The sequence below is a fragment of the Marmota monax genome, unplaced genomic scaffold (assembly GCF_021218885.2).
Source record: "Marmota monax isolate L192 unplaced genomic scaffold, Marmota_monax_Labrador192_F-V1.1 WCK01_AAM20220418_F8-fsc00138, whole genome shotgun sequence".
Taxonomy (NCBI): Eukaryota; Metazoa; Chordata; class Mammalia; order Rodentia; family Sciuridae; genus Marmota; species Marmota monax.
The window spans coordinates 2,834,216-2,862,162 of record NW_026692763.1 but is presented as its reverse complement, the minus strand read 5'-3'; the positions used below and the strand labels follow the sequence as shown (position 1 = coordinate 2,862,162).

General features: G+C 42.2%; 2 protein-coding genes and 1 long non-coding RNA gene across 7 annotated transcripts; 1 reads left to right on the top strand and 2 right to left on the bottom strand.

The window, feature by feature from the left end:
- Window positions 1-161: 161 nt before the first annotated feature.
- Window positions 162-11,547, bottom strand: LOC131424258 (uncharacterized). Its single transcript, XR_009226975.1, has 3 exons — window positions 11,410-11,547; window positions 5,960-6,125; window positions 162-1,030 (listed from the first exon to the last, which is right to left on the bottom strand). It is a non-coding gene; the product is annotated as an uncharacterized LOC131424258 (long non-coding RNA).
- Window positions 11,315-22,089, top strand: Tlcd3a (TLC domain containing 3A). Of its 5 annotated transcripts, XR_006852170.2 has the most exons (7): window positions 11,340-11,581; window positions 12,034-12,117; window positions 16,087-16,282; window positions 17,484-17,579; window positions 18,076-18,815; window positions 19,961-20,082; window positions 20,748-20,883. XR_006852170.2 is itself a non-coding variant. In XM_046446901.2 (5 exons), the coding sequence occupies exons 1-5, from the start codon at window positions 11,460-11,462 to the stop codon at window positions 18,343-18,345; spliced, it is 768 nt and encodes a 255-aa protein (XP_046302857.1). In that variant the 5' UTR covers window positions 11,340-11,459; the 3' UTR covers window positions 18,346-19,704. The 5 variants fall into 5 exon arrangements, 2 of the variants coding, with proteins under 2 accessions (XP_046302858.1, XP_046302857.1); XR_006852172.2 differs by lacking the exons at window positions 19,961-20,082; window positions 20,748-20,883 and adding an exon at window positions 21,952-22,089; XR_006852171.2 differs by lacking the exon at window positions 19,961-20,082 and having other exon boundaries at window positions 20,748-20,887.
- Window positions 20,617-27,670, bottom strand: Gemin4 (gem nuclear organelle associated protein 4). The gene is made up of 2 exons (XM_046446899.2): window positions 27,555-27,670; window positions 20,617-23,978 (listed from the first exon to the last, which is right to left on the bottom strand). The coding sequence occupies exons 1-2, from the start codon at window positions 27,562-27,564 to the stop codon at window positions 20,806-20,808; spliced, it is 3,183 nt and encodes a 1,060-aa protein (XP_046302855.1). The 5' UTR covers window positions 27,565-27,670; the 3' UTR covers window positions 20,617-20,805.
- Between the last annotated feature and the right edge of the window lie 277 nt (window positions 27,671-27,947).

Here is a 27,947-nt window from a genome sequence, read left to right as displayed (position 1 = left end):
CCTTTATTTATTTATATGTGGTGCGGAGAATCGAATCCAGTGCCTCACATGTGCCAGGCAAGTGTGCTACCGCTGAGCCCGGGCCCCAGCCCCCTATGAAAATCTTTACTCTGCTTATTCTTGGTTTCTCTCTTTTTTTGCCCTCATTGGTCTTACCTAAGCATATTTTTAAAATTTATTTATTTATTCTAATTTATCATATATTACAGCAGAATGCATTTCAATTCATATTACACATATACAGCACAATTTTTCATGTCTCTGGTTGTACACAAAGTAGAGTCACACCATTTGGTTCTTCATACATGTACTTAGGGTAATGATGTCCATCTCATTCTACCATCTTTCCTACCCCTATCCTCCCTCCTTTCCCCTCCGTCCCCTGTGCCCTATCTATGTGTTATCTTTAGAATTTAGCATTTAGTGGACAAACACAGTAATCCACGCAGTACATGATAGTGAATGCTTTTAGGAGCTAATAAAACACAGTGGATTTGCATAGTACTTTGTGCATGGCTAAATGTTTCCATATGTTTTTCCTTAGTCTTCACCATCGGCAGGCCAGTAGAGTGAGGAGACTGACATTAATGTCTCTTGTGTTCCAGTGTCTTCTTTTGTTCTTACAACTCTTTTTAAAAAATATTTTTTAGTTGTTGATGGATCTTTATTTTATTTATTTGTATGTGGTGCTGAGAATCGAACCCAGTGTGTCACACATGCTAGGCAAGCACGCTACCACTGAGCCACAACCCCAGCCTCTGTTCTTACAACTCTTAACGTCCCAGAGTTAGATCCTATTACAGTATCACCTTGAAAAATCAAAGGCATTACTTCCCAAGGACTCATGTGATGCCTTGACACTTTAAAAAATGATGACACCAAAAGAATGTTATGTGCATGTTGTGTTTTTAAAATTTACCTTTTGGGCTGGGGATGTGGCTCAAGCGGTAGCACGCTCGCCTGGCATGTGTGCGGCCCGGGTTCGATCCTCAGCACCACATACAAACAAAGATGTTGTGTCTGCCGAAAACTAAAAAAATAAATAAATATTTTAAAAAAATAAAAATAAAAATAAAATTTACCTTTCATGTATTTTTCAAGACTGTTCTTGCTTCATTATCAAATTTCTAATGCAGTTCAGTGGTTGAGCACTTGCCTAGCATACACAAAGCCCAGGATTCAATTCCCAGTACCAAAAAAAAAAAAAAAAAAACCTTCAAAATATCCACATGCATATAGTACTGAACAATGGTCCACACACTTAACAATTAGTGTCATTACTTTCTATGTGCTTGTTATGTTTTTTTTTTCTTTCTACTTATAATACATCATTTTTATTTGAAAAGCTCACACAACCTGGAAGTATGTGGAGGAAAACACGAAAGTCATTCTTTATTCTCCTACCCCAAATACACACTCAAAACCAATCACACATACACACTGCCTTTCTTCACAGCAGCTTGGCAGTTTTGTATTTTCCCCACTAACTCTTTCTTTGCATGATTAGATAACAGTATATGTACCAATCATATTTATAGTTTGAAATTTGTGTATATGAATATTTGTAAATCAATTATATAGTTTATGTATGTAGTTTGAAATCTAGATATATATCGTTGATAAATAAATTATATTAAACTGTACTTATTATTTAGTGATTTGTTCTTTTCCCTTAATATATCCTGGAGATTCTTCTTTGTATCTTGGTCTAGTTTTTATTTTTATTTTTTTGTGTGTGGTGCTGGGGATTGAACTCAGGGCCTTATGTATGCTAGGCAGGTGCTCTACCACTGAGCTACATCCTAAGCCCTAATTATCCTTTGAACATGCTGCAACATATTTAATTACTTTATTGCTAGGTATTTAGGCTGTTTCTGATTTTTTTCTATTACAAACAATACTATGTTCTTTTTTCAGCTCTAGGTTAGAGTTATAATAATATAATATTCTTTAAACACATATTTATCTTCTACTAGCACTGTAAAAAAATGTGTATATCTTTCTTTCCTTAGGTAAACTGGATATTATCAGTTATTTGTATATTATAAAGTTTTTTTGTTTTTTTTTTTTTTTTTTTTTAAAGAGAGAGTGAGAGAGATAGAGGTAGAGAGAGAGAGAATTTTTTAATATTTATTTTTTAGTATTTGGCGGACACAACATCTTTGTTTGTATGTGGTGCTGAGGATCGAACCCGGGCCGCACGCATGCCAGGCGAGCGCGCTACCGCTTGAGCCACATCCCCAGCCCCTATAAAGTTTTTTAATATTGATTTTTTAGTTAGAGGTGGATACAATATCTTTATTTTATTTTTATGTGGTGCTGAGGGTTAAACCCAGTGCCTCATGCATGCTAGATGAGCGCTCTACCACTGAGCCACAACCCCAGCTCCTATTATAAAGCTTTTATTGGCCTTTTTGTATTTCTTCAGTGTTTCCACTTTTTATAATTTGAATAATTTTTCTGAGTCATTTGTGTTCATTAATAATTTGTATAATCTCTGACTAGTATAGATATTAACCCTTAATGTGCTACATACTGCAAATATTTTCTTCAGTTACTTACTTGTCTTTTAACCTAATAGTGCCTTTTGATATACATTTTGGCTTTTTAATTTTATTTTTCTTCCACATATTTTAAATTTTATTTTTAATGTATATAAATTTTAAAAGACATCTGGGATTGATTCCTTGTTTGGGAAGTTATCTAGCCTATGAATTATAAAAACATTTTTCAAGGTTGTCTTCAAATACATTTACAGTATTTAACCTTTGATAATTTGGAACTTATTTTATATTTGAAATGTGATAAAGCATTGTATTAGTTTCTTAAGGCTGCCATAACAAATTATTACAGGTTGGGTAGCTTGTGGAATTTTCTCACAGTCTGGAGGTCAGAATTCTGAACTCAACATGTTGGAGGGTTAGTTTCTAGTAAAACCTTCTTATGCCTCTCTCTCAGTGTCTAGTGGCTGGCAGCAATCCTTGGCATCATTTGGTTTACAGACTTACCATTACAATCTCTTACTCTATCGTCACATTGCCACCATCTCTGTGTCTTTGTATGTCTTTTTCTGTCTCCTTATAGGACACTCTCCATGAATTTAGGTGCCACCCTAATCCAATATGGTCTCATATCAATTCTTCCCTTAATTACTAAAAAATTCACATTCTGAAGTTCTGGGTGGAGATGAATTGTAAGGAGACACTATTCAACTTCTAATTTTACTTTTTTCTTGATGAAAGAATAATGGTTTCTGTGGTTTTTCTTAGGCAGCCCTTCCTTTTCTCACATGGGGTCTTGCTATGGATAAATTTAGTATGTCTGGCTCAGGACTCTGGGTTCATTGATCTATTTGTTTCTTTTACACTATTATAATAAGTTATTAGATATTTTGATATAGAGTAAATCCCCCAGTGTTCTGTATTCAAATATTCTTGACCATTCTTGCACATTTTCTCTAATTTACGTAAGCCTTTGAAAGTGCTTATTGAGTCCATTAAAAACATGTTGATTTTTTTTTAATTGAGATTGCATTGATTTGATAGATTGATTTGGAGGAAATCAACATGTTTACAATATTGACTCTTCCCTGCAGGGCCACATTCTCCATTTGACTTAGGCTTTTATGCATTTTAGTAAAGTTTTGTAGCTTCTTATAGATATTGAATAGTTTTGTTCAGTCTAAAACTAGGCATTTTATAATTAAAAAAATATATATTGTAGGCTGGGGTTGTGGCTCAGCAGTAGAGCGCTCGCCTAGCATGTGCAAGGCCCTGGGTTCGATCCTCTGCACCACATAAAAATAAATAAAATAAAGGTATTTTGTACAACTAAAAAATAAATATTAAAAAATATATTGTAAATGGACCTCTTTTTCCATTTTATTTCTAATTGATGTTTATTGCTTATAAAAAAGTTTTTTGTATATTGTATATTGATCTTATATCCAGCCACTTTACTTAAATTATTTTAATCTCCTATATTTCCATTGACTTTTAAATTTTTTTCTTGATAAATTAGTATATTGTTTGAAAAGAGGGAGCTTTTTATCTTCTAATTGTTTCTTTGAAAACAATGTTTTTCTCTCTTGAGAATTTATGAGTGTACTGTTATATTGGCCATGACCCCAATAGAAGAGGAGTAAACATCAGCAGATTGAGTGAGCATGGCCCTTATAGTCCAAATAAAAGAAAACATAAAATGCAAACCAGTAAAGTCACAGATGATACTGCATAATCAAACAACGGACTTATAACACATAAAAGAAGGAAGGTGGCAACAACATCTTAGCTAGCAAGTGCTCACTGTCCGTTGTCTTGCTCTAATATTATATAAAATCCTTCTCAGACCTCTGCCAGGAAGCTCTGTTGTATTACCTAGCACATGGGAATTTTCTCTGCTTGGGAGAAAAGGAATTTTAGCCTATATAAAGAAAAAACTAGATACTTAAATAGGAGCTTGGGTTTCTATAGAAATTATGATTCTCATTCTCAATACTAAAACTGAGTGCTAACATTAGGTGCTGAATATTTTTCAGATTAAAGTTACCAAAAAAGAAGGTTTCATGGGCTGGGGTTGTGGCTCAGTGGTGAGCGCTTGCCTAGCACGTGCGAGGCCCTGCGTTCGATCCTCAGTACCACATAAAAATAAAATAAAGGTATTGTGTCCAACTACAACTAAAAAATAAAATATTTTTTAAAAAGGTTTCATTTGTATGATCTGTGAACAAATGTGGAAACGTGCTCTCCTTTCTTTGAAAGGTAAACTATAATAATTCAAATGTCAAATTACTTCTAGCTTACTAAAAATGAAGTGTGTGCCAGGCATGAGGGTACATATTTATAATCCTACTCACTTTGGAGTGTGAGGCAGGAGGATCATCACAAGCTCAAGGCCAGCCTGGACAACTTGATGAGCCTCTGTCTCAAAAAATAAAAAGGACTGGGATGTAGCTCAGTGGTAGAATGTCCCTGGGTTTAATCCCTGCTGAGGGCCGGGGAGGTGGGGTGTAGAAATAAAGAAAAGAAAGAAAGAAGATGAAGTTTGTGAAATTTTATTTTAAATAACATTGAAAATGCTTATAAATAAAATATTGATACTCAAAATTAAAGTGTCATCTCAATAAAATATATTACAAATGCACATAAGGAGGACTAGGAAGAATTCTACCAAAAGCTGAACAATAATAACTCTCAGTGATGGCAATATTTGTGATTATGTGGGCATGTATTACTTTTTAATATACTCCTTTTATAATTAAAAAAAAAACCTAAAAAAAAGGTCACCTGCCTTGAATTAGCAAAATAAACCTTTTATGGAATTACCAATGAGACATGAAGACATTGAAAATTATTGGTCTGAAAACTTAGGAAAGCAGCTGAGTTTGTTCACAGGATTTACTGGTTTCTCTAGCTTATTTCAAAGGTAATTTCTATAATGGTTCAATGTCTTTGAATCTTGTTTAAACCTGAGTTTAGAAATGCCTACTTTTAGGTGGGTGTGACTCTGTAAAAAATGCCAATTTCTGCATTTATCACAAAAGAAATGGATATGTGAAAATACTTTGAAAAATAGAAAGCAATACACAAAGGCAAGCACTATATAATCTGTTCTTTGTGTAAATTATGGGTTTTATTGACAGGGATCATTATCATTGTGTACAAGAGCAAAGACTTCCCTGTGGTGTGCAGCTGTGGTCACTGTTTGCAGAAACCATGTGCCTGGGGTGTGACTGTGCCTCTTAGACCCACAATTTGCTTTGCAAATAATCCAGAATAAAACTGAGGAAGCTGCAGTCTGGAGGTGGCTAAGGCCAGCTAAGAGGATCTTCAATCCAATAGATGCTTAGGGAGAAGTTTAATAGCAGGAGGTTGGGCTATTGGGACCCAGGATAAAGAAAATAATCCTTTGTTTATACCCAGCACATAGTTTAACATGTAATTTTAAGAACATTACTCACCTAACTCTCCCAGCCCTGTGAGGCAGGTGGAGGAACTCTCTTTTACATGGAAAGTTTAGTTGTTTGCTCCATGTCAGGCAATTTATGGATAGCAGAGGCAGGACTGGAACTCAGGTTCTCAGATCCCAACCTCACTGCTGTCTGCCTCCCAGAAAGTCCCTTCCATCTGGGGAAACACACAAATCCATATCAGTGCAAGGCTATAATGATCAGGCATTTATTGGGTACAAAATGAAAGAGAAATTAAGAGGAGAGTGTGTAACTTCTTCCTGGTCACATGTCAGTCCTAGGAGCAAGTCACCTCCCTATTTGTGCCATGTGTCTTTAAATGCCATATGGTTTTTGTTGGAACAATGTTCCTTAAAAATCTGTTGCTTTCTTTCTCTTTGTATGCCTCATTTTGTCTTTCTCTATGTCTTCTATCCATTTCCTCTTCTTCCGCTATTATTGTGAATACTAGTCTCTGGATTTGTATCTCTGTGTTCGTTTTCCTGTGAAGGGTGTATCTTGCCCCTTTTATTTCCTATAACTGTGTCTATCTTGTTGTTGTTGTTGTTTTTTCCCCTTCAGGATATTTAACCAGGGCCTCATGCATGCTAGGCAAGGACCCTACCACTGAGCTGCATCCCCAGCCCTTTTTATTTTTTGAATCAGAGCTAACTTGCTGAGGCTGTTCTCCAACTTATGATCCTCCTATCTCAGCCTCCAAAGTTGTCTTGGTCTCTCTGTTTTTTAAAAAAATTTTTATTAGTTATTGATGGACGTTTATTCATTTATTTGTTTATATGTGGTGCTGAGAATCAAACCCAGTGCCTCACATATGCTAGGCAAGTGTACTACCACTGAGCCACAATCTCAGCCCCTGTCTTGGTGTCTTTTGATGTATCTTCTTCCTGTGCTATAACTTTCTCTTTGTGTCTCTTCCTATCACTTCATTTCTCTTTTATCCTCCTTCCTTTGCACTCTCTGAAGTGTGGTCCCAAACAAAATAACTTTTATTTTATAATAGGTTTTGGTTTTCTCTATTAGGATTTTTAAAGTGGATGAATGTTGGAGACCTCCAAACTCTTTTTTTCCTCTCTCTTTTTTGGCAGTGCTGGGCACATAGGGGCACTCTGCCACTGAGATACATCCCCAGCCGTTTTTATTTATTTATTTATTTATTTTTTTGAGACAGGGCCTTGCTAATTTGCCAAGGCTGAGTTTAAACTTGTGCTCCTCCTGCCTCAGCCTCGAGTGGCTGAGATTATAGGCATGTGCTACCAGTTTCTCTTTTATTTCTGAAGCTCAATATGAAGGTGTTTCCTGTGTGAATCTCAGTTGTTTTTCCTGTAGAATCATTTTTCTGGATAGGGAAAAAATATCTTTGATCAGAATAATAGCCCACATATCTTATGATACTCACTTGAGATTTCCCAAATATTTCACATGTAAGTATGATATTTTCAATGTAAGACTGGAGAAAGCAGGTAGCAGACATGGGGAGAGTCCCTGTATCCTCTCCCCATTATCCTAAATAATCGTATCTAGAATATGGCCTACACTAAAGGAAAAAAGGGATCAAAAATTACAATCGTGTACCTCAAATGGCAGAAGAATCCCTCCAGAGCCCTTCCAAACTGGGAGCTTTGTACATTCCCTATTCAAAGATTAAGATTCCAAAGTTGGTAATTGAGTCGTAACTTGGCATCTAGTCACCCAGACTTCACTCTTGAAACCCACTCAAGTAGCAAAATGATACAAACTCCTTAAATCCCAATACTATGGCATAAAATAGTTTAAAAATCACCCTAGAGGGCTGGAGCTATAGCTCAGTGGTAGAGTGCTCGCCTCACATGTGGAAGGTACTGGGTTCAATCCTCAGCACCAGATAAAAATAAAATAAAGGTATTGGGTCCACCTACAATTAAAAAAAAATATTTTAAAAAATCACCCTAGAACAGGAATCAGGAGCCCTTTTGTCTTTCTGGAACCTAGTCCCTTCACAGAGTGGCAAGTCAGTTTACCATTCTACACCTTGGTTTCTTCATCTGTAAAAGGAAACTAATAATATGTTCAGCCTACTTCACTGGCTTACTTTGAGAACCAATGGAGATAATATAAATGAAAGTGCCTAGAAAAATTATAAAAGTCTCATATAAATATAAAATGGTGTTAATAATAGCAGTATCAGAGCCCATAAATGCCACCCTACATTTATGTTTTGAGCAAGCAATTAGGAATAGTGGTTATTAATCCAAAACTATATTGTAAAAAATGATTACTTTCTGGGGCTGGGGATGTGTCTCAAGTGTAGTGCGCTTGCCTAGCATGCGTGAGGCACTGGGTTCAATTCTCAGCACCACATAAAAAAAATAATAATAAAATAAAGATATTGTGTCCACCTAAAACTAAAAAATAAATATTAAAAAAATGATTACCTTCTCTTTGCTTATCAAGTTTGAAAGCAGTGTAGTCAGTCATTAAACACATGACCTTGAAGGCAGAAAGTATTGATTTCAGATTCCAACTCTGCCACCAGCAATGTGGTCTTGGGCAAGTTTATAATTATTGTGGTCTGGGTCTTATATCCCTCCTACCCCCGTCTTATATTGTCCTCTCTACATACACCCCCACCCTGCCACACAATGTTATGAGGAAATAATGAACTAATGCAAGCAAAATGTTTGATATAGTGCCTTCCATATAGCAATAAAAATTCTCAGTAAACATTAGGTTTAAAAAGTATCATTCATTAACCCCTTGAAATGTGCCAGACCTAACTTTAGGGTACAAAATGCAAAGACATACTCTGTTCCAAAAAGCTAAGTCTGGTGGGGAAACATACATAGGAATAATAAGCAGCATGTTTGCTACTCAAAGTCAGATAATAATATGAATTTATACATTTGCTTAGAAGAGACATAGAAATCTGGAGAAGGAAATATTTGATCCTAGAATGTTTTTATTTATTTTTAAACTGGGGATTGAGCCCAGTTTTTACCACTGAGCTACTTCCCTAGCCCTTTTATTTTTTATCTTGAGACAGTCTCACTGTTGCTGAAAGCCTTGTTAAGTTGCTAAGGCTGGCCTTAAACTTGTGATCCTCCTACCTCAACCTCTGGAGTCACTGGGATTACAGGTGTGCACCACCACACCCAGCTGATTCAAGACTTTTGAAGAGGGATGGGGATGTAGTTCAGTAGTAGAGGATGTGCTTAGTATGTACAAAGTCCTGGATTGGATCTGTAGCACCAAAAAAGAAAAGAAAAACCTTATAACTCTTAAGCTTGTTTTTTTTTTTTTTTTTTAAACTTAGGGCTTGGTGCATTTGATTTGGCTTTATCATTTTCCCACAGGGGTGTGGTTACTTGAAAATCCAAGGTTCATGTTTGCACTTGTCGGCTTTATGGTGATTAAACCTAAACATTCTGGTGATTTCATTGGGCATAATGTTGGAAACTGATTTTACTTGCTATTTCTATAGGTGAAGCATCTCCTTTGTTTTTACTTCATAAAGTCCCCTTAAAAAGTGTACAAACAGCTTCTTGTCTAGAGGATAAATTGGTTCCTACCACTTGAAAGTGTTAGCATATTTGGTGCATGTTGCTGATCCCTCTGAGAGAATGCAGGGAGGACTTGTAAACACTTGTCACTCTGAAAAACTGGGGCTGGAGGTGACCAGGATATATGGGTAGGGAATAGAAAGTGGAATGCAGGAGATTTGTTTTTCTGGAGGGAATGGAAAGTTCAGATAGCTATTCTTTGTCCACGTGTAAATTTGAAAATCCAGGAAGACTCATTTGTCAAACATCTTGGTACCAAATTAAAGTGTCTTTCAAATTTCACCATGTATATTATATGTGAATGTGGGAGTTACAGATGTTTCCCCAAGTGGATTAAATTTCAGATTTTCTTTGGATTTTCCCCTACTGTATTGTCAGCTAAATTCCTCATTGTAACAACGTTGGAAAAGTTAAAAGTTGTCTTTGCCCCAAAAGATCACAGCCTAATTAATAACAATAGTACTACTAATAAAGGGAAATTATCTTTTAAACCTATGAAACATTCCCAGATTAATAATTAACTACAAATTTAAACAAAAGCTGTGTTCATGCTCTATATTTCTGTACTAGTAACTGACATGTTAAAAGTAATTTATTGGCATCTAGCAGAAACCGTCTGCCACTTTATAGAGGTCACAGAATCGTAAGAATTTAAAGCTGGAAGAGCCTTTAAGAGCTTGTAATCCAGCCTCCTTCTCATTTCATAACTGAGGAAACAGTGGCGCAGAGAGAGGCTAAGCCCAGCTGTTGCAACACCCTTGAATGGGACTTCGGTGAGCGTTTTGCTTGCTGGCGATTTGAAGAGACCCACAGTACTTTTCATTTGTAGTAGGAATGAATTAATTGTATCAGCCCCCCCCCCCCAGCGCTTTTTGTTAAGTGAGGAAGATGCAGACCAAAGTTAAAACTTCTCTCCCTAGAGGAGAGAAGCCAGGAATATTTAAATTATTGTACTGGACCATGTGATTGGTGCTAAATGAAAATAACATTGATTCTAATCCATTCAAGTTTAGGGCATCTGGCCTGAGAACACGTTGTCAACAACAAAAGTTACCAAGACTGTAAAGTATCTGAATCCAAAGCCAAAACAGAGAAAGGAATTGCGGAATTCTGGGGCAGGATTTAATGAAAGAGCTCTCCACTCTGGAAAAACTGCAGCAGTTGGGGGATGTGGGAAAAGACACCTTTGCCATGCAGAGGACTCCCATCTTTAAGATTCCCATTCGAAAGCAAGATTGCCTGATAGATAAGGCAAGGCGGGCGACAGACCACGATCCCAACCGCCCACTCCTTTCTTGCCCCAAAGAGAGTTGCCCACCTCACTGTTGGCATCGGACAGTGCGCCTGCCGAGGGCTCGCCCCGCCTTGATGGTAGGGGGTCTGGCCCGGGCGCTCGTTCCTGCCTAGCTTTTTCTGCCCTCACCCACCCACCCACCCGCTTTTGCCTGGGTCTGGGGAAGAGAGGAGGTCCGCGGGGGAGGGGGAGGCGTCCGCAGTGACGGAACAGAAGCCCTACAGCCTCGGCGATTCCCGCCACTGATCAGCCTGGCGGACACTCGCGCGTTGCTTGTCCAGAGCGCAGGTCCGCGTACTTGGAACCCGTTCGGCCACGCACACAGCGGCTCGGGTGGGGACAGCTGCTCGCCGCCGCCGCCCACCGCCGGCAGGCCGGGGGAACCCGGGGAACCCTCCCGGCCCAGGGGCGGCGGCGGAGAGACCCCGCCCCGCCCGCGGGCTCGCGCCTATCGCGGCCGCCTCGCTGGTCACGCGGAGAGCCGCGCTGCGGGCTGGGGGCCAGCGCCCGGCGGCTGCCGGAGTCGCGGCGGGCCAAGGCGGGGGCGGAGGGTGGAGGTTAGAAATAGGGACGGGCGGGCCGCGCCAGTCGTCGAGCCGCGCGGAGCCAACCTGAGCCACGCCAAACGGTGCCGAGCTAGGCGGCAGGACCCGAAGCACCCATGCTGCTGACGCTGGCCTGGGGCTCCCTCTTCTTCCCTGGGCTTTTCGCGCTCTGCACCTGGGCGCTGCGCCGCTCGCGGCTGGAATGGACCGACACCGACTACGTGACGATCAGCGCCAGGTACGCGGTGCGTCCGGGCGGCCAGCCCAGGGCTTGGGTGCTGCCCTCCCCACGCGGCCGCGCGCGGCTGCTTGGCTCCCGGGCCCGGCGGCGATCGTCCCTGCGCTAGGCTAAGGGCGGAAAAGGGGGGCGACAGGAAGCGAGGGGGCTCCCTCCCTCACTTCCCTGCTCCTGCCCCTCCGTGTTGCGCTTGCCAGAGTTTCCCGAAGACCCTTTGCGTGAAGAGAGAGGGGACAAGGGCGGAGGACTGCCCACGCGAGTCAGGAGGGAATGTGTGTGCATCTTTCGGAGCCTGCTGCTCACATCTGCCAGTGCTTTGGGGGTCGCAGGGCCCAGCGGCCGCCTTACCATTTTCCTCCGCCCAGGAAAAAGTTGAAGAGTTTGGCTTTATGCTGTCTACAGTACTGGATGGAGCGCGCTTTCTTTCATTTTTCTTCTCTGTCCCACTTTAGGTTGGTTTCTTCAGTGCAGGCTGTGCTGGCCACGGGGTCAGGGATCATCATCATCCGCTCCTGTAGCGATGTGATCAGAGACAGGTAACATCTATTCTCCGATGAAAGAAGTACACATAACAGGGTTGGGGAACTTTTTTTGCAGTTTTCAAATTGTAGTGGCTCACAGGCACCAGTTGTTTATCAAAACATGCTGTTAGGTGGATGACTGGTGGGAAATCTTGGGCACCATAATTAGTGCCTTCCCCCTCTCCTTGTTCTTTAAGCATCCCCGGTTTAGGAGAAAAGAAACTGAAGTTTAAACTAAGAAATGCTAGAGAGCAGCAGAGTCTGAGTCTGATTGGAGGTGGCATTGGAGAACAGTATGATTCAAGTTCTTTGTAAGTGTGAAAATTTTTTAGAAGTAGGAGTATGACTTTTGGTGCTTTTAAATGATCTCAGTGGGTTCTTACTTTGGAGTATGCATTAGCAGAGATAAGTGCAAGTGCAGTTAATAAGGTCCCTCCTATTGACAGGGAAAAAAAATCCACCTCTCCCCCTTTCCCTGCAGATGCTGCTCTTGACTTTCCTTTGAATTTGCTAAAGGTGATGAAGAGGTTTCTGGTGTCTTCAGAATACTGACTTGTATGTCTATTAGACTTCAATCTAGAGGCAGTTCAGGAATGTGCGTCTATGTGCAGCTTCAGTGAGAGAAATAATAAATTAAGGCCAGAATGGTCTATTTTGTTCAGTATTATTTACATCTGGGCAATGATGGCACTTTTTAAAAGGCCATTGTTTTCCACCTGTGTTTTAGAATCATTGTCACTTTCTTCCAGTTAAATTGAAAGGGCTGGGAATGTGGATGTGGCTTGGTGGTAAGGTGCTTGCCTAGCATGCGGGAAGCCCTAGGTTAGATCCCCAGAGCCCACACATGCACATGCACGCACACACAGCCAGTTAAATTGAAGAGTGATAGTCAGATGTGCAGCGAAAGTTTGACAGCCTTTCCTGATTCTTCTCTCATATTGACTATGCCAATTCCTGCTTCTCACCTGTTAAGACAGGAAATGCAAGGGGTGAGTAAGGCATCTCTGTCTCCATGACCTGTGATCTTAATTGTGTTTGCTCCTGCTATGAAGATTTTCATGCTTTTCTTCCTTTGCCTCTTTTTAATCAAAACCAGTTATTGGTACTGAATTATAGATGCTAAGAGAAGATGGAGCCAAGTGACCTTCACTGCATATGCCAAAGGCTAATGGCATTTGTTGGGCTTGGTTCAGTTTGTATTTTAAATTAGCATTTTCTGATCATGCAGCAAGTTCCTTCCTGCCTGCAGTTTATCAAATCAGCTTGAAACCTGCCTCCTCTGCAAAGATTAAACTAACATAAAGGTAGCCTGTAGTTTGAGTTAACTAGTAACATGAGGAGCAGCGCAGCAAGCAAACACTGTGTGTTTCAGGAAAAGCTACTCACACATGATTAACTTATAGTTCTGAAACACCATGGTGGTTCCCTCCCCCACACCCCCGTCAGAATCTGGGTAATTTAGGGGCTTAGGCATATTCAGTAGCAAAAATGAGTTTGGATTTTAGATTCTATATTTTATGTATCTTTATGCCTTAGATTGTTTGCAAAGTAGAGTGACACATTTCTATTCCCTCTGTCTCTGCATGGGTGCACAATATGTGCTAAGGGCACCTAGATCTCTCTCTCTTTTCCTCCCTCCTTTTGTGGTACTGGACATTAAACCCAGAGACCCTCTACCAGTGAACCACACCTCCAGCTCTCTTTATCTTATTTGAGACAGGGTCTTGCTAAGTTGCTAAGGCTGACCTTGAGCTTGGGATCCTCTTGCTTGCCTCAGCCTCCTGAGTTGCTAGGATAAACAGGTGTGTATTACCATATCTGGCTTAAATCATCTTTTAAAAAGACCATTGAGGATTCTTAGACCACACACCCAAATATTTTTCTATTACATGCCTTCCCAATCTATACTTCATACAGAATGTCTATAGATGGGAGGGAGAATCTATCCATCCATTTCTCAAAATTGTGTACAGAGTATGGTATGAGGCCAAGAATTTCATCAGATTTCTTATAGGGCTTTAGATCCCTACATGGGCTGCCACAGCTTTAGGCAGTTTTCCTTATTGAAGCACTTATATTTGAATAGTACCTTTTATACTTAAAAATACTTTTAAGGCTGGCAGTGTAGCTTAGTAGTAGAATGCTAGCCTAGCAAGTGTGAGGCCCTGGGTTTTTTTGTTTGTTTGTTTTGTTTTTTGGTTCTAGAGATTGAACCCAAGGGCACTTAGCCACTGAGCCACATCCCCAGCCCTTTTTATTTTTTGAAGCAGGGTCTCACTGAGTTGGTTAGGGTCTCACTTAGTTGCTGAGGCTGGCCTTGAACATGCAATCCTCCTGCCTCAACTTCCTAAGCCACTGGGATTATAGTGTACACCACCACACTGGTTCGGCCCTGGGTTTGATCCTCAGTATGCAAAAAATAAAAGGACTTCCCTAGTTCTCATTTTTTAATCCTCACAGTGACTGTCAGGAAAGTTAAGACATGGATTATTGTCTTCATTTTACAAAGAAAAGTCCCAGGCCAATTGTATTTAAGATTATAGTCTAGCTATCTTGCTAATAAATTTTCAGGGAACTCTACTGGAGAGTCACAATTTTAGATCTTCTTGAATTGGTACTGGGTGCAAAACATTAAAACTCCAGGTTCCATTCAAGGGGAAAGGCCAGTTAAATTTCAGTCAACCTTTTAGTAATTCTTGTCATCATTTTACTTCTAATTGCTTCAAGAAAGCAACTGAGACCATAAATAGGCAGAATGAGTATTTTGCCTTTTGCCCAAATGGAACCTGGCTAATTAATTCACCTGCAAATGAACTTTATTTTTCATTACTACTAATTTGCATCTACTCATAGTTTATTGATTAGTTATGCTGTGGTGTGGAGTCATTCAGGAACATTTGAAGTGCATGTGACACCCTCTGTATATTCCCAGGGTTGCAATTCAGTGGACTGACTCCTTAGGAACTCACCTAAGACTAGATTAAAAATACAGATTTGAAGCCCTAGGCATATAATTTAGAAACTCTGGGGGAGTGGGTCCCTTAATAAGCACTACAGGTGATTCTGATGGTCAGGTAGTTTGAAATTCGTTTTCTTCTACCTAACACATGGGTGTTCAATAAAAATTTGCTGAGTGAATCTAATCCTTCCCAGCATAGTATATGAATTCAATTTCAATTTTTTAAAACACAAAAATTCTGTAGAAGGTTTATTGTTTGGGAACAATATTATATTAACTGCTGAGATTTTTTTTCCCTTCTAATCTACTCTAGAAGTGCTAAAACTACCATTTTGATTTCACAAATATTGACTCAATCCTATTAGACAAACAAATGAGAACACTTATCCCAGCCCCTCTCCTTTTATTTCTGCTGTAATGTGGTCCTTGGGCTCCAAACTCATTTCTAGGCATGCTTTCTTAGCCAGTGAAACTGGGATTAGCTATAGAATTGTAAAGAAAATGGCCAGGATTGCTTCCCAGAAACTCCCTAGACTGGAGTTGCATGCAGATGACAGAGAAACTCATAGGCTTTAAGTTGGAAAACTCCCAATTGTTGAGCAACTGAGGAGTTAAACTGGAAAGATTGGATTTGTGATTTTTGAATACCTTCTAAACAGGGTTCTTGGTGGGGCTGTTGAATCATTTGTGAATTTTTGTATATTAAAGTTAGCTTTTAACACAAAATGCCAGAAATCCATTATAGATGAGTAACTAAATCAAGCAAATGATGACAGCAGTTACTTGAACACACGAGGCTGAAAGAATTCCTACTTTTTGCTTTTGACACTCATGAATTTGCCCTGTAATTTAGAGAAAGTTGTCCACTCTCATTTATCAGTTTCAACATCTTCATTGTAGTGTTTAGAGTAATAACCTGATTAAATACAAAGCTGAAGGGAACATGTTTGGGAAGAGATTGGCTCTGAGTCTTCCTAATTGACATCCATAATTATTTCACAGACCATCCATATGCTTTCTTTCAGGCACTGGCTTGCCCGAGAATATGTCTGGTTTTTGATTCCATACATGGTCTATGACTCCTACGCCATGTACCTCTGTGAGTGGTACCGAACCAGAGACCTTGGACACTCCACCACTATTCGAAACTTCCTGAGTCAAAACCGCCTCATGATCACACACCATGCAGTCATTTTGTTTGTCCTTGTGCCAGTCGCACAGGTATGGCCTTAGAGGAGAGCAGCTGTGGTCACTCATTTTCTCCTGTTGAACTGGGTATCTTGACTATTACTGGGTATTTTTAAAAAAGAGAGGATTGCCCTGTTAAATCTGAAGTGTTTGTGATCTTCCTTACCAACAGAGTCTTTTAGGAGTCTTCCAGCTTTCTGGATTCCTTGGCATTTGTCAAAGGTTCTGTTTTTAGTTAAATACAGTGTAAAAATGATTTAAAATTCAAATATAAAACTAATAATAGTACCAAAGCATACTGTGTGCAGTGTTCTCATGTCACAGAAATAGACTATCAAAGCAAATGGCCTCATAATGGCTATCCAAATCCATCTTTCTATTAAAAATCTATTCAAAAAGGAACAGAAATGGGAATGCATCAAGAAATTCAAAATTTTATTCCAAAAGTGCCTACCAGGTGGCACACACTTATTTAAGAGTTTACAGCTTGCTAAATATTAGAAACTATTAGCTGTATACCATAAATGAAGAAACAAGGGCTCTGAGTTTACTTATGTCACTCAGTGGTACTGAATGACAGCAGGTATTCTACTGTTAGAATATTCTGAAAAAGAAAGCTAAATTACATTAAGTTTTTTTTTTTTTTCTTTTCTTTTTTTGGTACCAGGGATTGAACTCAGAGGTGCTTAACCACTGAGCCACATCTCAGGCCATTTTATTTTTTTGAGACAAGGTCTCACTGAGTTGCATAGGGCCTCACTGAGTTGCTGGGTCTGGCCTTGAACTTGTGATCTTCCTGCTTCAGCCTCCTGAGTCACTGGGATTACAGGTGTGCACCATCACACCTGAGAGCATTACATTCTTTAAGGAGTCTTCTCTTAATTGCTTTGAGACCCCACCATGTAGCACATACTTTGTTGAGATGAACAGGCTCAGTACCCTTGGCACAACTAAGTTAGATACACAAAAGTAGGCTACAGAGTTCCTTCCAGGTGTCATTGACATTCAGAGAAAGATTGCATCCTATCTGAATTTGCCTCTGGATCCCAGGGATTGGGCCATCAAAGTGCTATTGCTATGGAAGCAGCAGAATATTAACTGGATCTACACTTGCCTATTTAGCATTTCTTTTCCCTTCATGGTCTCTCATTGAAAAAATAGCCCTACTTAGAATTTTCCTTCCAGTGGTTTCTTAACCTCCACTACTTATTTCCTTTTTTCCTTTCATCCACAGAGGCTCCGGGGAAACCTTGGGGACTTCTTTGTTGGCTGTATCTTCACAGCAGAACTGAGCACTCCCTTTGTGTCACTGGGCAGAATTCTGATTCAGGCATGTATGAGTGAAATGACAAAAATAGTTCAGGAGGGAACAGACTTTGCTTTTCCTTTGGGGATTGTTGGGTTTGAAGAAATCTGTTAAAGCTAAGTATAGTGGGATAGGATGTCCTTTAACAAACTTAAAGGTCAGTTGGTCATTCAGGCCTATAGAGATGAAATTGTAGATTTGACCAAAGTTTGGGACAGTTCACTATATGTTTTCCTTGGTCAGATTGTTCTAATCCACTGTTCCCATGACCCCATTAGCTGGGTGGCTTAGGCCAAATTTAATATCACTATTGAGAAAACTATGAGGCTCTACGTGTGTATTAATACAATAGTGCTCAATAATCTTTTCTGTGTTAAAAAACTAGATGCATGTGTGGGTGTCAAGGAATTTAACAGTCTGGGTCTTGAATGGTTCATTTACCACTGGGAGACTTGGGCTAGTGGCTCCCTGAGACCTCGCCTCTTGGTTGCCCTTCATTCTGCTTCTCTTTCTTTTTCAGCTAAAGCAGCAGCACACTCTTCTGTACAAGGTGAATGGAGTCTTGACGTTGGCCACCTTCTTCTGCTGTCGGATCCTTCTTTTTCCGTTCATGTACTGGTCCTATGGTGAACACCAGGGACTAAGCCTGCTCGAGGTGCCATTCAATATCCCTTTTTACTGCAACGTGGCCAATGCCTTCCTCATCGCTCCCCAGCTCTACTGGTTCTCTCTGCTGTGCAAGAAGGCAGTCCGGCTCTTTGATGGTGCCCAAGCCAAAAAGGATAGTTAATTGCTCCCACGAGTCAGGCAGTGAGGGCACCTCATCACACTAGCTGCCTCCTCGATGCAGTATTCCATGGACCAAACTGTGCCCTGGGTGGCCTCCGGCATTTGGGGATTGATAAGCAGATGGATTTGAGATTTTCTAAAAAATATTCCTATTACCTCCTCCTTCTAACCTGCCCTTTTGCAAAAGCACTTTTTTCTGGTAACAACTATTGGATCTTGTCAGACCTTCATTGGCAGCAAGGTGGCTTTAATTACAAGCCTGAGGATTCTTCCTTGGTTCTTATCTCAAGAGTTCTGGGAAGTCAACGCATGGAATGTGAAGATTGATGGACCAGGTTAATCAGTGCCTGGGCACCCACCTTTCCAACCACTCAGGGCAATATCCACAGTACTGGGCCGGCAGAAGCAAGGGATCACTTGGTTCTTGAAATAATGTATTCTTGCAGTGTTGGCCTGGGAAAATCATCGTGGGTATGTAGTTTTTTATTGTTTACTACGTAGCCCATTACTGTCCTTTCCCTCATCTCTCATCTGTGTCAACATGGAATTCTTTTGTTTACTGACTTCCAACCACAAGTTTCACTTGGCCGTGGGTAGGACGCAGGGCTGGGAATGTGAAGCACTTAAGTGGGTCTGGAGGCAGTAGAAGTCAGCAGGATGTTTATAGGCTGACTTGGTAGAAAAACCAGGCTCATACTTATGAGCTTGTTGCAAGAAGTCACAAGTACTGTTCCCCTTTTAGCATGACCCCTCATGCCCAGCTTTCCCTATATCTGTATGTGTAGGATGCTTTCATAAAAACTAGAGGGGCAAAGTGAAATGATCGTCCCAGTAGCTATTTACTAGGTAATTCCATCTGACAGTCCTTTTCCTATAAAGTGGAAATGGACTTCTATACTCCAAACCAAGGAATGTCTCATCCTAGACCATAGAGTACTTTTTCCCAGAGCCTCCTAAGAAGCCAGAACCTCTTTCCATTTTGAGTATACTGCCATTTAGCTCCAGAGGCTAGCGAGTAAGAGGGCAGCCAGCCTGGCCAAAGCACAACCTGTAGATCGACCCCTTCACCCCCATTTGCAAATAGGATTCTCTGGTGCCAACACTAATCATTCCTTATCAACTGAGATGGGTTTCACTCTGCTACCATGACTTTTTTCAAGTGGTAGTAAAAATCTAGAATTTTTAGAAGTGCCTTTTCATTGTCCATGAACTTTAAAGGACTGAATATGTCTCCAATTTTGACTGTTTCAGTCTTGAATAGGTGCCATTTAAAATGTAAAATGCTATGGGTTTTTGTTTTTTACTATTTTTACTGTCAAAATATGTCATCCATATGGTGATTAAATTGCACTAATTTCCACCTTATTGTCCTTTGTGAAATATATCAATACTGATTTCCTGTAAGAACCGTTCTGTGACCTCACTTGATTGCTGTGTGCTATTGTTTCTGCAATTCATGCTCACATCACTAGCAATGTGTGCTGATGCTTTTAGCTTCCAGGAGGGCTTTGCTCATATTTTTAACATGTTGGTTTTTGGTCCTAAGAATACACTGAAGGTGCCTGAGTCAAGCCCAGTGGTGACATGTAACTTTAGGTCTTTTCTTCTCTACATAGGTGAATCTCAATGCTTTCGGAGTGGAAGCCTGATCTTTGGTCACAAAGCAAAGTTTACTCTAGGTGGGGGAAAGAACCTGATTAAGTGCCCCCTTTTGAATGAGGGTATGGATATGCAGGAGGTGAGGTACATCTACTTTTCTCTCTCATCTCCCCAACCAGTTATTATTCTTCAATAATAACTTGTAAATCTTACATTCTAAGTTTTATGCTTCTCCACACACTGTTCCCTGATTTCATCTGTCAAAACCAGGATACCACTACTTTAGGCAGAAAGTAATTATACCCAACCTCTAAGCACATCTCTGTTGTCACCAGACCTGGCCTTAGCATAGTCCCTTCTGAGCATGCTAAATGATGGGAGTTAGGACTCTGACAGATCTCTGGGTAGAACCCATGAGTTTATGGTCAATGATTTATCCCCTTAACACTTAAGTTTTTCTTATTCAGTCCTTTCATTTTTCAAAAGTGCAGGCCTCTTAAGGACACACATCACAGGGCCAATCAGAGGCAGAGGCAGGGCTAGTCTTTCCCAAGTTGCCACCCTTTCCAAGATAGCTCATGAAAAATATCAAATGTTGAAATGGCTCTTGAAAAAGGAGACTTTCAATATCTTAAAAAAAAAAAAAATACACACTTAGATAAAAGAGACTAGATGAAACTCAAAAGAGAATTTTATTAGTCTGTATGTTATAAATACCTAAGAAACTATTTTCTTTACACTGTTATTGCCATATACCTTTTATCTTGTGTACAATTTCACATAACTATAGTTTGTGTTTCTCAGCTCTAGGCCCTCTAGAACTACCAAGTTGTGGCCCAGCTTTTTTTCTGACCTACACAAGTCAGAAGTTGCTGATCTTCTGCAGCAGGGTCTGGCGCCGCTCCTTGGGGCTAATGTTCTCAGCAATGGATGATAAGAAGCGCTGTTCATTTACCTTTTGGAGCAAGGAGCTAACAGAGGGGTTGGTCTTGCTCAGTGTTTCATAACAGGTGAGGATTTCCAAGGCTAACACGTAGAGTGGTTCACAGACCTCTTGGTGCAGCATGGCCATGATGTGTAGAACATGACAGAACACCTGGGTATAAACAAACAGGCTTTCCTGGGTCAGGTCCTGGTCTTGTCCTTGAGCCCAAGGACCAACCGACTGTATCAACCTAACTGAGTCCAGAAGGTTGGTCAGACTGCTACAGAGGAGTTTGACCACATGGCTCCAGCCATCTATAGGAAGCCAGTTACGACAGCTCTGGCTGCAGAGAAACTGGAAAGCTCTCAGGAAGAGCACAGAGAGTTGGAGCTCTTGGGCAAAGGGCTTCAGGTTGAGCAGGGGAACAAACTGAATATATTCCAGGCTGTAAGGGACATGTAAGAGCTGTTTCTCCAATAGTCTCCTGGTCAACTGGTAAAGGTACTGCCAATCCTTGGGGCTGCACCAAGGCATGATCTGCACTAAGGCCACCAGAAAGCCCTTGCTGAACAATTTGACCTCCTCAGGATTGCCCACGTCCACCACCAGAAGAGAGAGCATCTGCTCAGAGACACTGCTGGAAATGTAGCAGCATTCCATCCAAGCAAGAAGCCCTGTGCCAGGCCCATACCCTGGGTGGGCCTGGGAGGTCCACTCAGCCTCAGAAAGCTTACAGATCTCAAAAAGTGTAGCTGGCACCTCACACTTGAAGTGGCCCTCAAAGAAGTTCTTCAGTCTCAGGCTTATAGTCCAGTCTAGCTGTTCCATCTTCCTGTGGAGCCAGGACAGGGACTTGATCCAGGTATCTGGGGAGAAGGTCTCAGCATTGGCTAATACAATTTCACAGAGGAGGTCTAGGATGTGGATCACCAGATCCTTCCCATCCAAAGAGAGGCACCGTTTCTCTTGGGGGAATTGCCAATATTTGCTGAAGCTATCTAGAAGCTGGCACAAGCTGAAGATGAGGGGAAATGGGGAACAGGTCTGGAGCCAATATTCCTCTAAGCCCATATTTGCTTCTAGGGTTTGGATGAAGATCTTCAGACTGAGGTCCACCTCTTCAACATCCAGCATCAGGAAAGGCAGGACAAATGCCTTCAGCACCTCATCTGGCTCAAGAAGAGCAGCAACTGGAATCCCCTGGGGCTTCACAGGACTCATCAGGCAGCTCAGGAATTCCAAAAATTGCTTTTCTTCCTTGGGTGTAGAGAACTTTGTCCAGACAGTTTCTCTGAGGCAGGATACCAAAAAAGTGGTGGGTGAATTAGGACCTTGCTCTTCTGTGAACCTAAGGGCAGGGAAGGCAGTGAGAATCTGTGCTAGGAACCTGTGGGTGCCAAGGTTGATCACAGCCATGCTGCACATCTTTTTCACTGTGACTTCTGGGTACAATATTACCAGGCGGGCCACAGAGGCAACAGCTTTAGCCAAGCCCTGTTCAGAGGCACTCTGTGTGAGCTGGTTAAATGTTGTATTTAGGTCTTCCTGAAAATCTTCCAAATAAGCCGACAATCTTTCAGAGAGTCCTTTTCGCCCCCAGCAATGCAGGACACCTGAGAGGACTTTATTTTTGTCTGGTAGAGAGAGGTCTGCATAGCATTCCAGGATCAAGATGATCACCTGTTTGATCTGAGACTGGGGGATGACTCTCTCGGTCATGCTGACTTCCATCACTGTTTCCAACAGCCTTAAAACTAAGTCTGGCTCTTGGAAGAGAGCCCTGTTGTTTACCAGGCAGCCTACCCACTCATCTGAGAAGGCCCACTTCTTCTCAGAAGCAAAAATATAGCACATTTCCATGTGTCGGTCCATCTTCTGCTCAATAATGGCCATGGCAATAGAGGCAGTAATGTCCTCATCCTTGAACCCTTTTTTGTTCAGTACCCTGCTGGTTTTCCTCAGGAAATCCTTGACGCACTCTGCCAGCTCAGAGACCACCTGCCTCTCCTCCTTAGACAAGCTAATGGTATCCAGGTAGAGCTTCAAATTCTGGCTGAAGGAAGTCAGACTTTCACATAGCCGGAAGCTATCGTAATTTGTCCCCTGGCTGCTGTTGAGCATGACCTGTAGCTCCTCTCCCCACTCCTGCAGCAGACTGTGCATTAACTCAAACCCCACAAAACTGGTTTTGCTGGGGAGTTTGGCCAGTGAGGTCAGGCTAACATCCCGCTCGGCCTCCCTTACTTTCTCTGCCAGAGCCTGTTGGTGATATGGGTTCTGAGTGTCTGAATTCCACACAGAGATCACTGTGGCCAGTTTGTCCAGATACATGACTGCAGACACTTCCTGAGGGTCATCTTCCATCAGTGCAAACACAGTCAGCATGTCAGCTAAGTTGGCTAATGCATAACACTTCATCCCAAGGGACAGGATTCTGTCTTGAACTTGCTTCAGTCCATTAAGTAACATGGCCAATAGGGGCATGGTTGGACACACATCTGGGTCCGACTTAAACCTCTTTGGAGGATGAGAGAACTCATCTGAAGAAGGTAAGTACTTATGGGCCATTGTCCTAAACTGGGAGAGGAGGGGGTCCTGCTTATTGTCCTTGTGTTTCATCAATTCCCACCAGACATCGAGGAAGAAGGACACATCCCTGGAAGAAGTATCAATAGTCATGTGCTCCAAAAAGCGCTCTAGTTCTGTGCGACAGATGGTGGTGGGCAGGGCCATCAGAAGTTGGATGAAGAGCCCAGAAGCTTCTAAGGACTTGAGCAGCTCAAAAAGGACTGTGTGATTAATAGTAGGAATCATGTTACCCACTGAGAAGAACACATCTTCCTGCCACCGAATTTCAGTGTCAGAAGGGCTAACAGGACAGGGCTGAAGGACCTTGGCCCAGATGATCATCAGAGCTTTCTTCTTCCAGGCAAAAGGCTGAGAATGTGCTGAGGCAGAAGAGATTTCCCTCAAGGCCTCCACAATGGGTTGTCCAACATGTTCCCAGTCAGACTTTGTCATTTCTGCCAATGCTTTGGGGTGAAAAAGCTGCTCAGCCAGCAAGAAGCCCCCATGCAGGATAGTCATTTCTTCGCAGATATTCAAGGGTCCTGCACAGAAGGACAAAAAATAAGAATGTAAAGTTGGGCTGGGGATGTGGCTCAAGCGGTAGCGCGCTCGCCTGGCATGCGTGCGGCCCGGGTTTGATCCTCAGCACCACATACAAACAAAGATGTTGTGTCCGCCAAATACTAAAAAATAAATATTAAAATTCTCTCTCTCTCTCTCTTTAAAAAAAAAAAAAGAATGTAAAGTTTTCAAAATAGTAAGCAGAGCTTAGAGGCAGCACTTATTAGGCTGGCTGTCATTATCAAAGTTAGAAGGGATAAGGACTTTCAGTGACCTTGGTGGAAGAGGAAGAAAAAGGAACGGTTGTAAAAGCCACTGCAGTCATTAGGGCTTAGTTGAGGAATAAAAAAATGACTTCCAAGCTGTCTACACTGGGAACTATAAGGATGATGGATACTATAGCAAATAAGGAATAGAGAATGAGAGAACAGGTTTAGAGGGAAGACAAGGTCAGACTTGGTTACTTGGAGTCTTAACATGGAACATAAAGGAAGAGAAGTCTTCCAGCAATGGCAATGCAAGGTTGAAGCTCAAGGTGAGCCTGAAAGGTATCTGCCCAGAAGGGCTAACGAAAACCAAAATAAATGAGATCCCTCAGGAAAAGCATGAAAAGGAAAAGTTGGACTACTGAGGCCAGACCCTCCCACAAAAGGCAGGCCTACAGATTTGGGGAGAAGGGTCTAGATAAAGAGACAGCGCTGAACTACAGGGGCCACAAAATGTGTATTATAGGATGTGACAACTTCTCAGTGATGATTCAGACTAAGAAGGCCACAAAGCCTCTGGCACAGAAACAATAAGACAAGCCCGACCTTTCCTCTTTTTTTCTCACAGCCTTGCCAAGAGGTTTCAAACATTCTCCTCCCTTTTAGAGAAACAGTTCACCCGGAAGCTTTTTCCAGTCAGAGGACAAGTTACTCATGGCCCTAAGAACTTCTGTGGCAGAAACTGATGGGTAGATGGAAGGGTCAAATACTAGTTTGGACATTCAAATGTGATGTGGCCTAAGAGTTAACTTCTTTGATTTTCCCCTGTACAACCCAGTCTTCATGATATAATTGAGGATCAAATGAAAATGTACAAGTTGAGTCCTGGACATTGGGTTGGTGCTATTTTCTCCTGATCCTTTCTCTGAAGCATGGGAGAAGGTTAGGGTTAAATAAAATACAGTAAAAATCAGGCTATTGGGAGCCTGAATAACATGCCCTAAATGTTGGTCTCCCTTGGCCGGGTGCAGTAATCCCAGTGGCTCAGGAGGCTGAGGCAGGAGGACTGCAAGTTCAAAACCAGCCTCAGCAAAAGTGAGGCATAAGTAACTCAGTGAGACTCTTTCTCTAAATAAAATACAAAATAGGGCTGCAGATGTGGCTTTGTGTCAAGTGCCCCTGAGTTCAATCCCCAATATACCCCCCCCCAAAAAATGTTGGGTCTCCCCAAAACCCTTCTGTTGTTGGCAGGACCAGAATCTTTTCTCCATTCTTTGCCTTCCCCAACTCAAAAACATGAAAGAACACCAGACACAGTGGCACACACCTATAATCCCAGAGACTCTGGAGGCTGAGGCAGGAACACTGAAAGTTCAAGATCAGCCTCAGCAACTTACTGAGACCCTGTCTCAAAATAGAGAAAATGGGGTGTATCTCAGAAACCCTGGTTTAATCTCCAGTACAAAAAAAAAAACATGGAAGGATATAGGTCTTTATTAAGTGTATTTCCTTTGGCCTAAAAACTAAATCAGAGTGCAAACACAGCTCACTAGTGCTCTCAACTCCTCTTCCCTTTCCCAGGGCCCAGAGATGCTATTTTTTCCTCAGTCTCTAATGCTCCCAGTAGCACATCTTCCCCATTTTCACAGTCTAGGAGTCAGCATTAAAAATACTGACTCTAGGGGGCTGAGGTTGTGGCTCAGGGGTGGAGCACTCACCTAGCACATGCAAGGCCCTGGTTCGATTCTCAGCACCACATAAAAATAAAGATATTGTGTCCAACCAAAAAATAAATATTAAAAAAAAAAATACTGACTCTAGGGGCTGGGGTTGTAGCTCAGTGGTAGAGCACTTGCCTAGCATGTGTAAGGTACTGGGTTTGATTCTCAGCACCGCATATAAATAAATAAAATAAAGGTCCATTAACAACTAAAAATAAAATTTAAAAAATACCGATTCCAGAAAACTAAAGGCTACCTTGCCCTACCAACAATTTACGGAAGCACAAAAGCCAAGGATCAGCACTCCTATGCAACTCACTTGTGAAGTCAATCCATTCTGGCTCCTAGTGGGGAGTCAGACTTCTAAAGGTGTCTCAGAGTTACGGCCCTTCTTTCTGGCTCAGGTTGCTCCTTCAGAACCCCAAAATACATTCCCTCATAACTGTAAATTAAATTTTACTGCACTATCAATACAGTTGAGCAGATGCTTGGGCCCCAACACCTGCCTTCCAGACACTAACTCTTGGGAGCAGTTAATAGCTGGGAAAACAAGTACTTTATTACTAATAGGTGACTGGTACTTGTGAATGTCCACTTCTTATGTTTACTAAGTGTTTGTTTACTCTGGCAGGCACTGTGCTAGTGGTACATGTGTAAGATCTTTAAATCTTCAAAACATCCTTTTGAGGATTACTATTCCTATTTTAGAGATGGGATCATTGAGGCTCAGACAAAATTTGCTCAGGATGTCACAACCACAGTAGTGGGGCTGAGACAGAAATCACCACAGTTGCACTGCTCCAAACTCTTCCAGCTGTCATTCCACCACTGAAAAGCTGGCTGAGGACAGGGTCCACATTTCTCCACAGCTGACCATGAATGGCACATATTGGGGGTACCTCACATTCTGCCCCTCTCCCGCAGAATACCCTCTTTATCTTCTTAAGAATATAACCGGCGGGGAGGGGAGGTTTGGCAAGGAGCCAAATGATTATCTATCTGCTCTGCAAACTCACCACTTTTTCCAGGCCTTGTCTATGAAGACTATCAATTGCTCACAGGTTCAAAAAGTGCCACCTCAGCGGATGTAACCCCTCCCCACAACTGTTAGCGCTGCTGTGCACAAAGCACGGTACCCAACACTATATACACGTGGTCGCAATGAAAATTCCCCCAAACTCTAGGAAGACAGAGTCTACATCGCCGCTTTAACGAAGAGGAGACCTGGGGTGGGGGCACTTGCTTAAGAACTTAGTCCACGTTCAGTAAATCAGACTATAAGAACATCCATGATTCCCGGGGCCAGGTCACCGGCGTTTTCCAAAGCACGTGCACTAACCCCGTCTGTTTTCAGGGGATCCAGCTTCACAGCCGCTCGGGTTTTTCCCATGATAAGAGGGCCAGAACAGAAAAGAGGAGGGCCGCGGAGCCCCAGTTAAAGCTCGGCCTTCCGACCCCAGGTCTCCAAGGACACCTCCTGGCCCTCAAATCCTTCCCCAGCCTGAGGTTTTCTTGGTCCGGGCCCGCGCGGGAGTGCGCGGTGGGAAGGGTGTGCAAGGACACCCCCTCCCTAGGGGAGCATTGAGGGGCGCCGCCGAGGCTGGCCGGGACAGGGGAGCCGGGAACCCACCTAAGTCCATGGCGGCGACACCGGTGGCAGCAAAGGCCGCCCCTCCCCCTCCGAAGGAGCGAGTTCCGCGCCGACGCGACGGCACAATGGGCGGAGCCACAGGCCCCGCCCACGGCCTCAGTTCCACTCCTGCGCCGACCGCCTGCTGTTCCCCGCGCACGCGCGCTCCTCACCAACCAGCTCGCGGCGCCGAGGCTGTCAAGCGCACAGCTCCCCCTCTCGGCCCCAGGCCTCTCCCCAGCCAACAGGCCGGTACCATCTGCACAGTCCCCTGGCCCAGTCCTGTTTCCTGTGTGCAGGGGGTCTATTAGTTCCTGGCCCGGCATTCACCCTAAGCCAGGAACCCCGGGTAGTTCCGACACACAGTTCATTCACACTGAATGCCCTTCCTGG

Bases quoted from the DNA above. Each gene is read 5' to 3' on its own strand.
- Tlcd3a (XM_046446901.2), top strand. From the start codon at position 11,460: ATGCTGCTGACGCTGGCCTGGGGCTCCCTCTTCTTCCCTGGGCTTTTC. The intron at 11,582-12,033 runs GTACGCGGTGCG...GTCCCACTTTAG, and splicing joins TACGTGACGATCAGCGCCAG to GTTGGTTTCTTCAGTGCAGG. The intron at 17,580-18,075 runs GCATGTATGAGT...TTTCTTTTTCAG, and splicing joins TGGGCAGAATTCTGATTCAG to CTAAAGCAGCAGCACACTCT.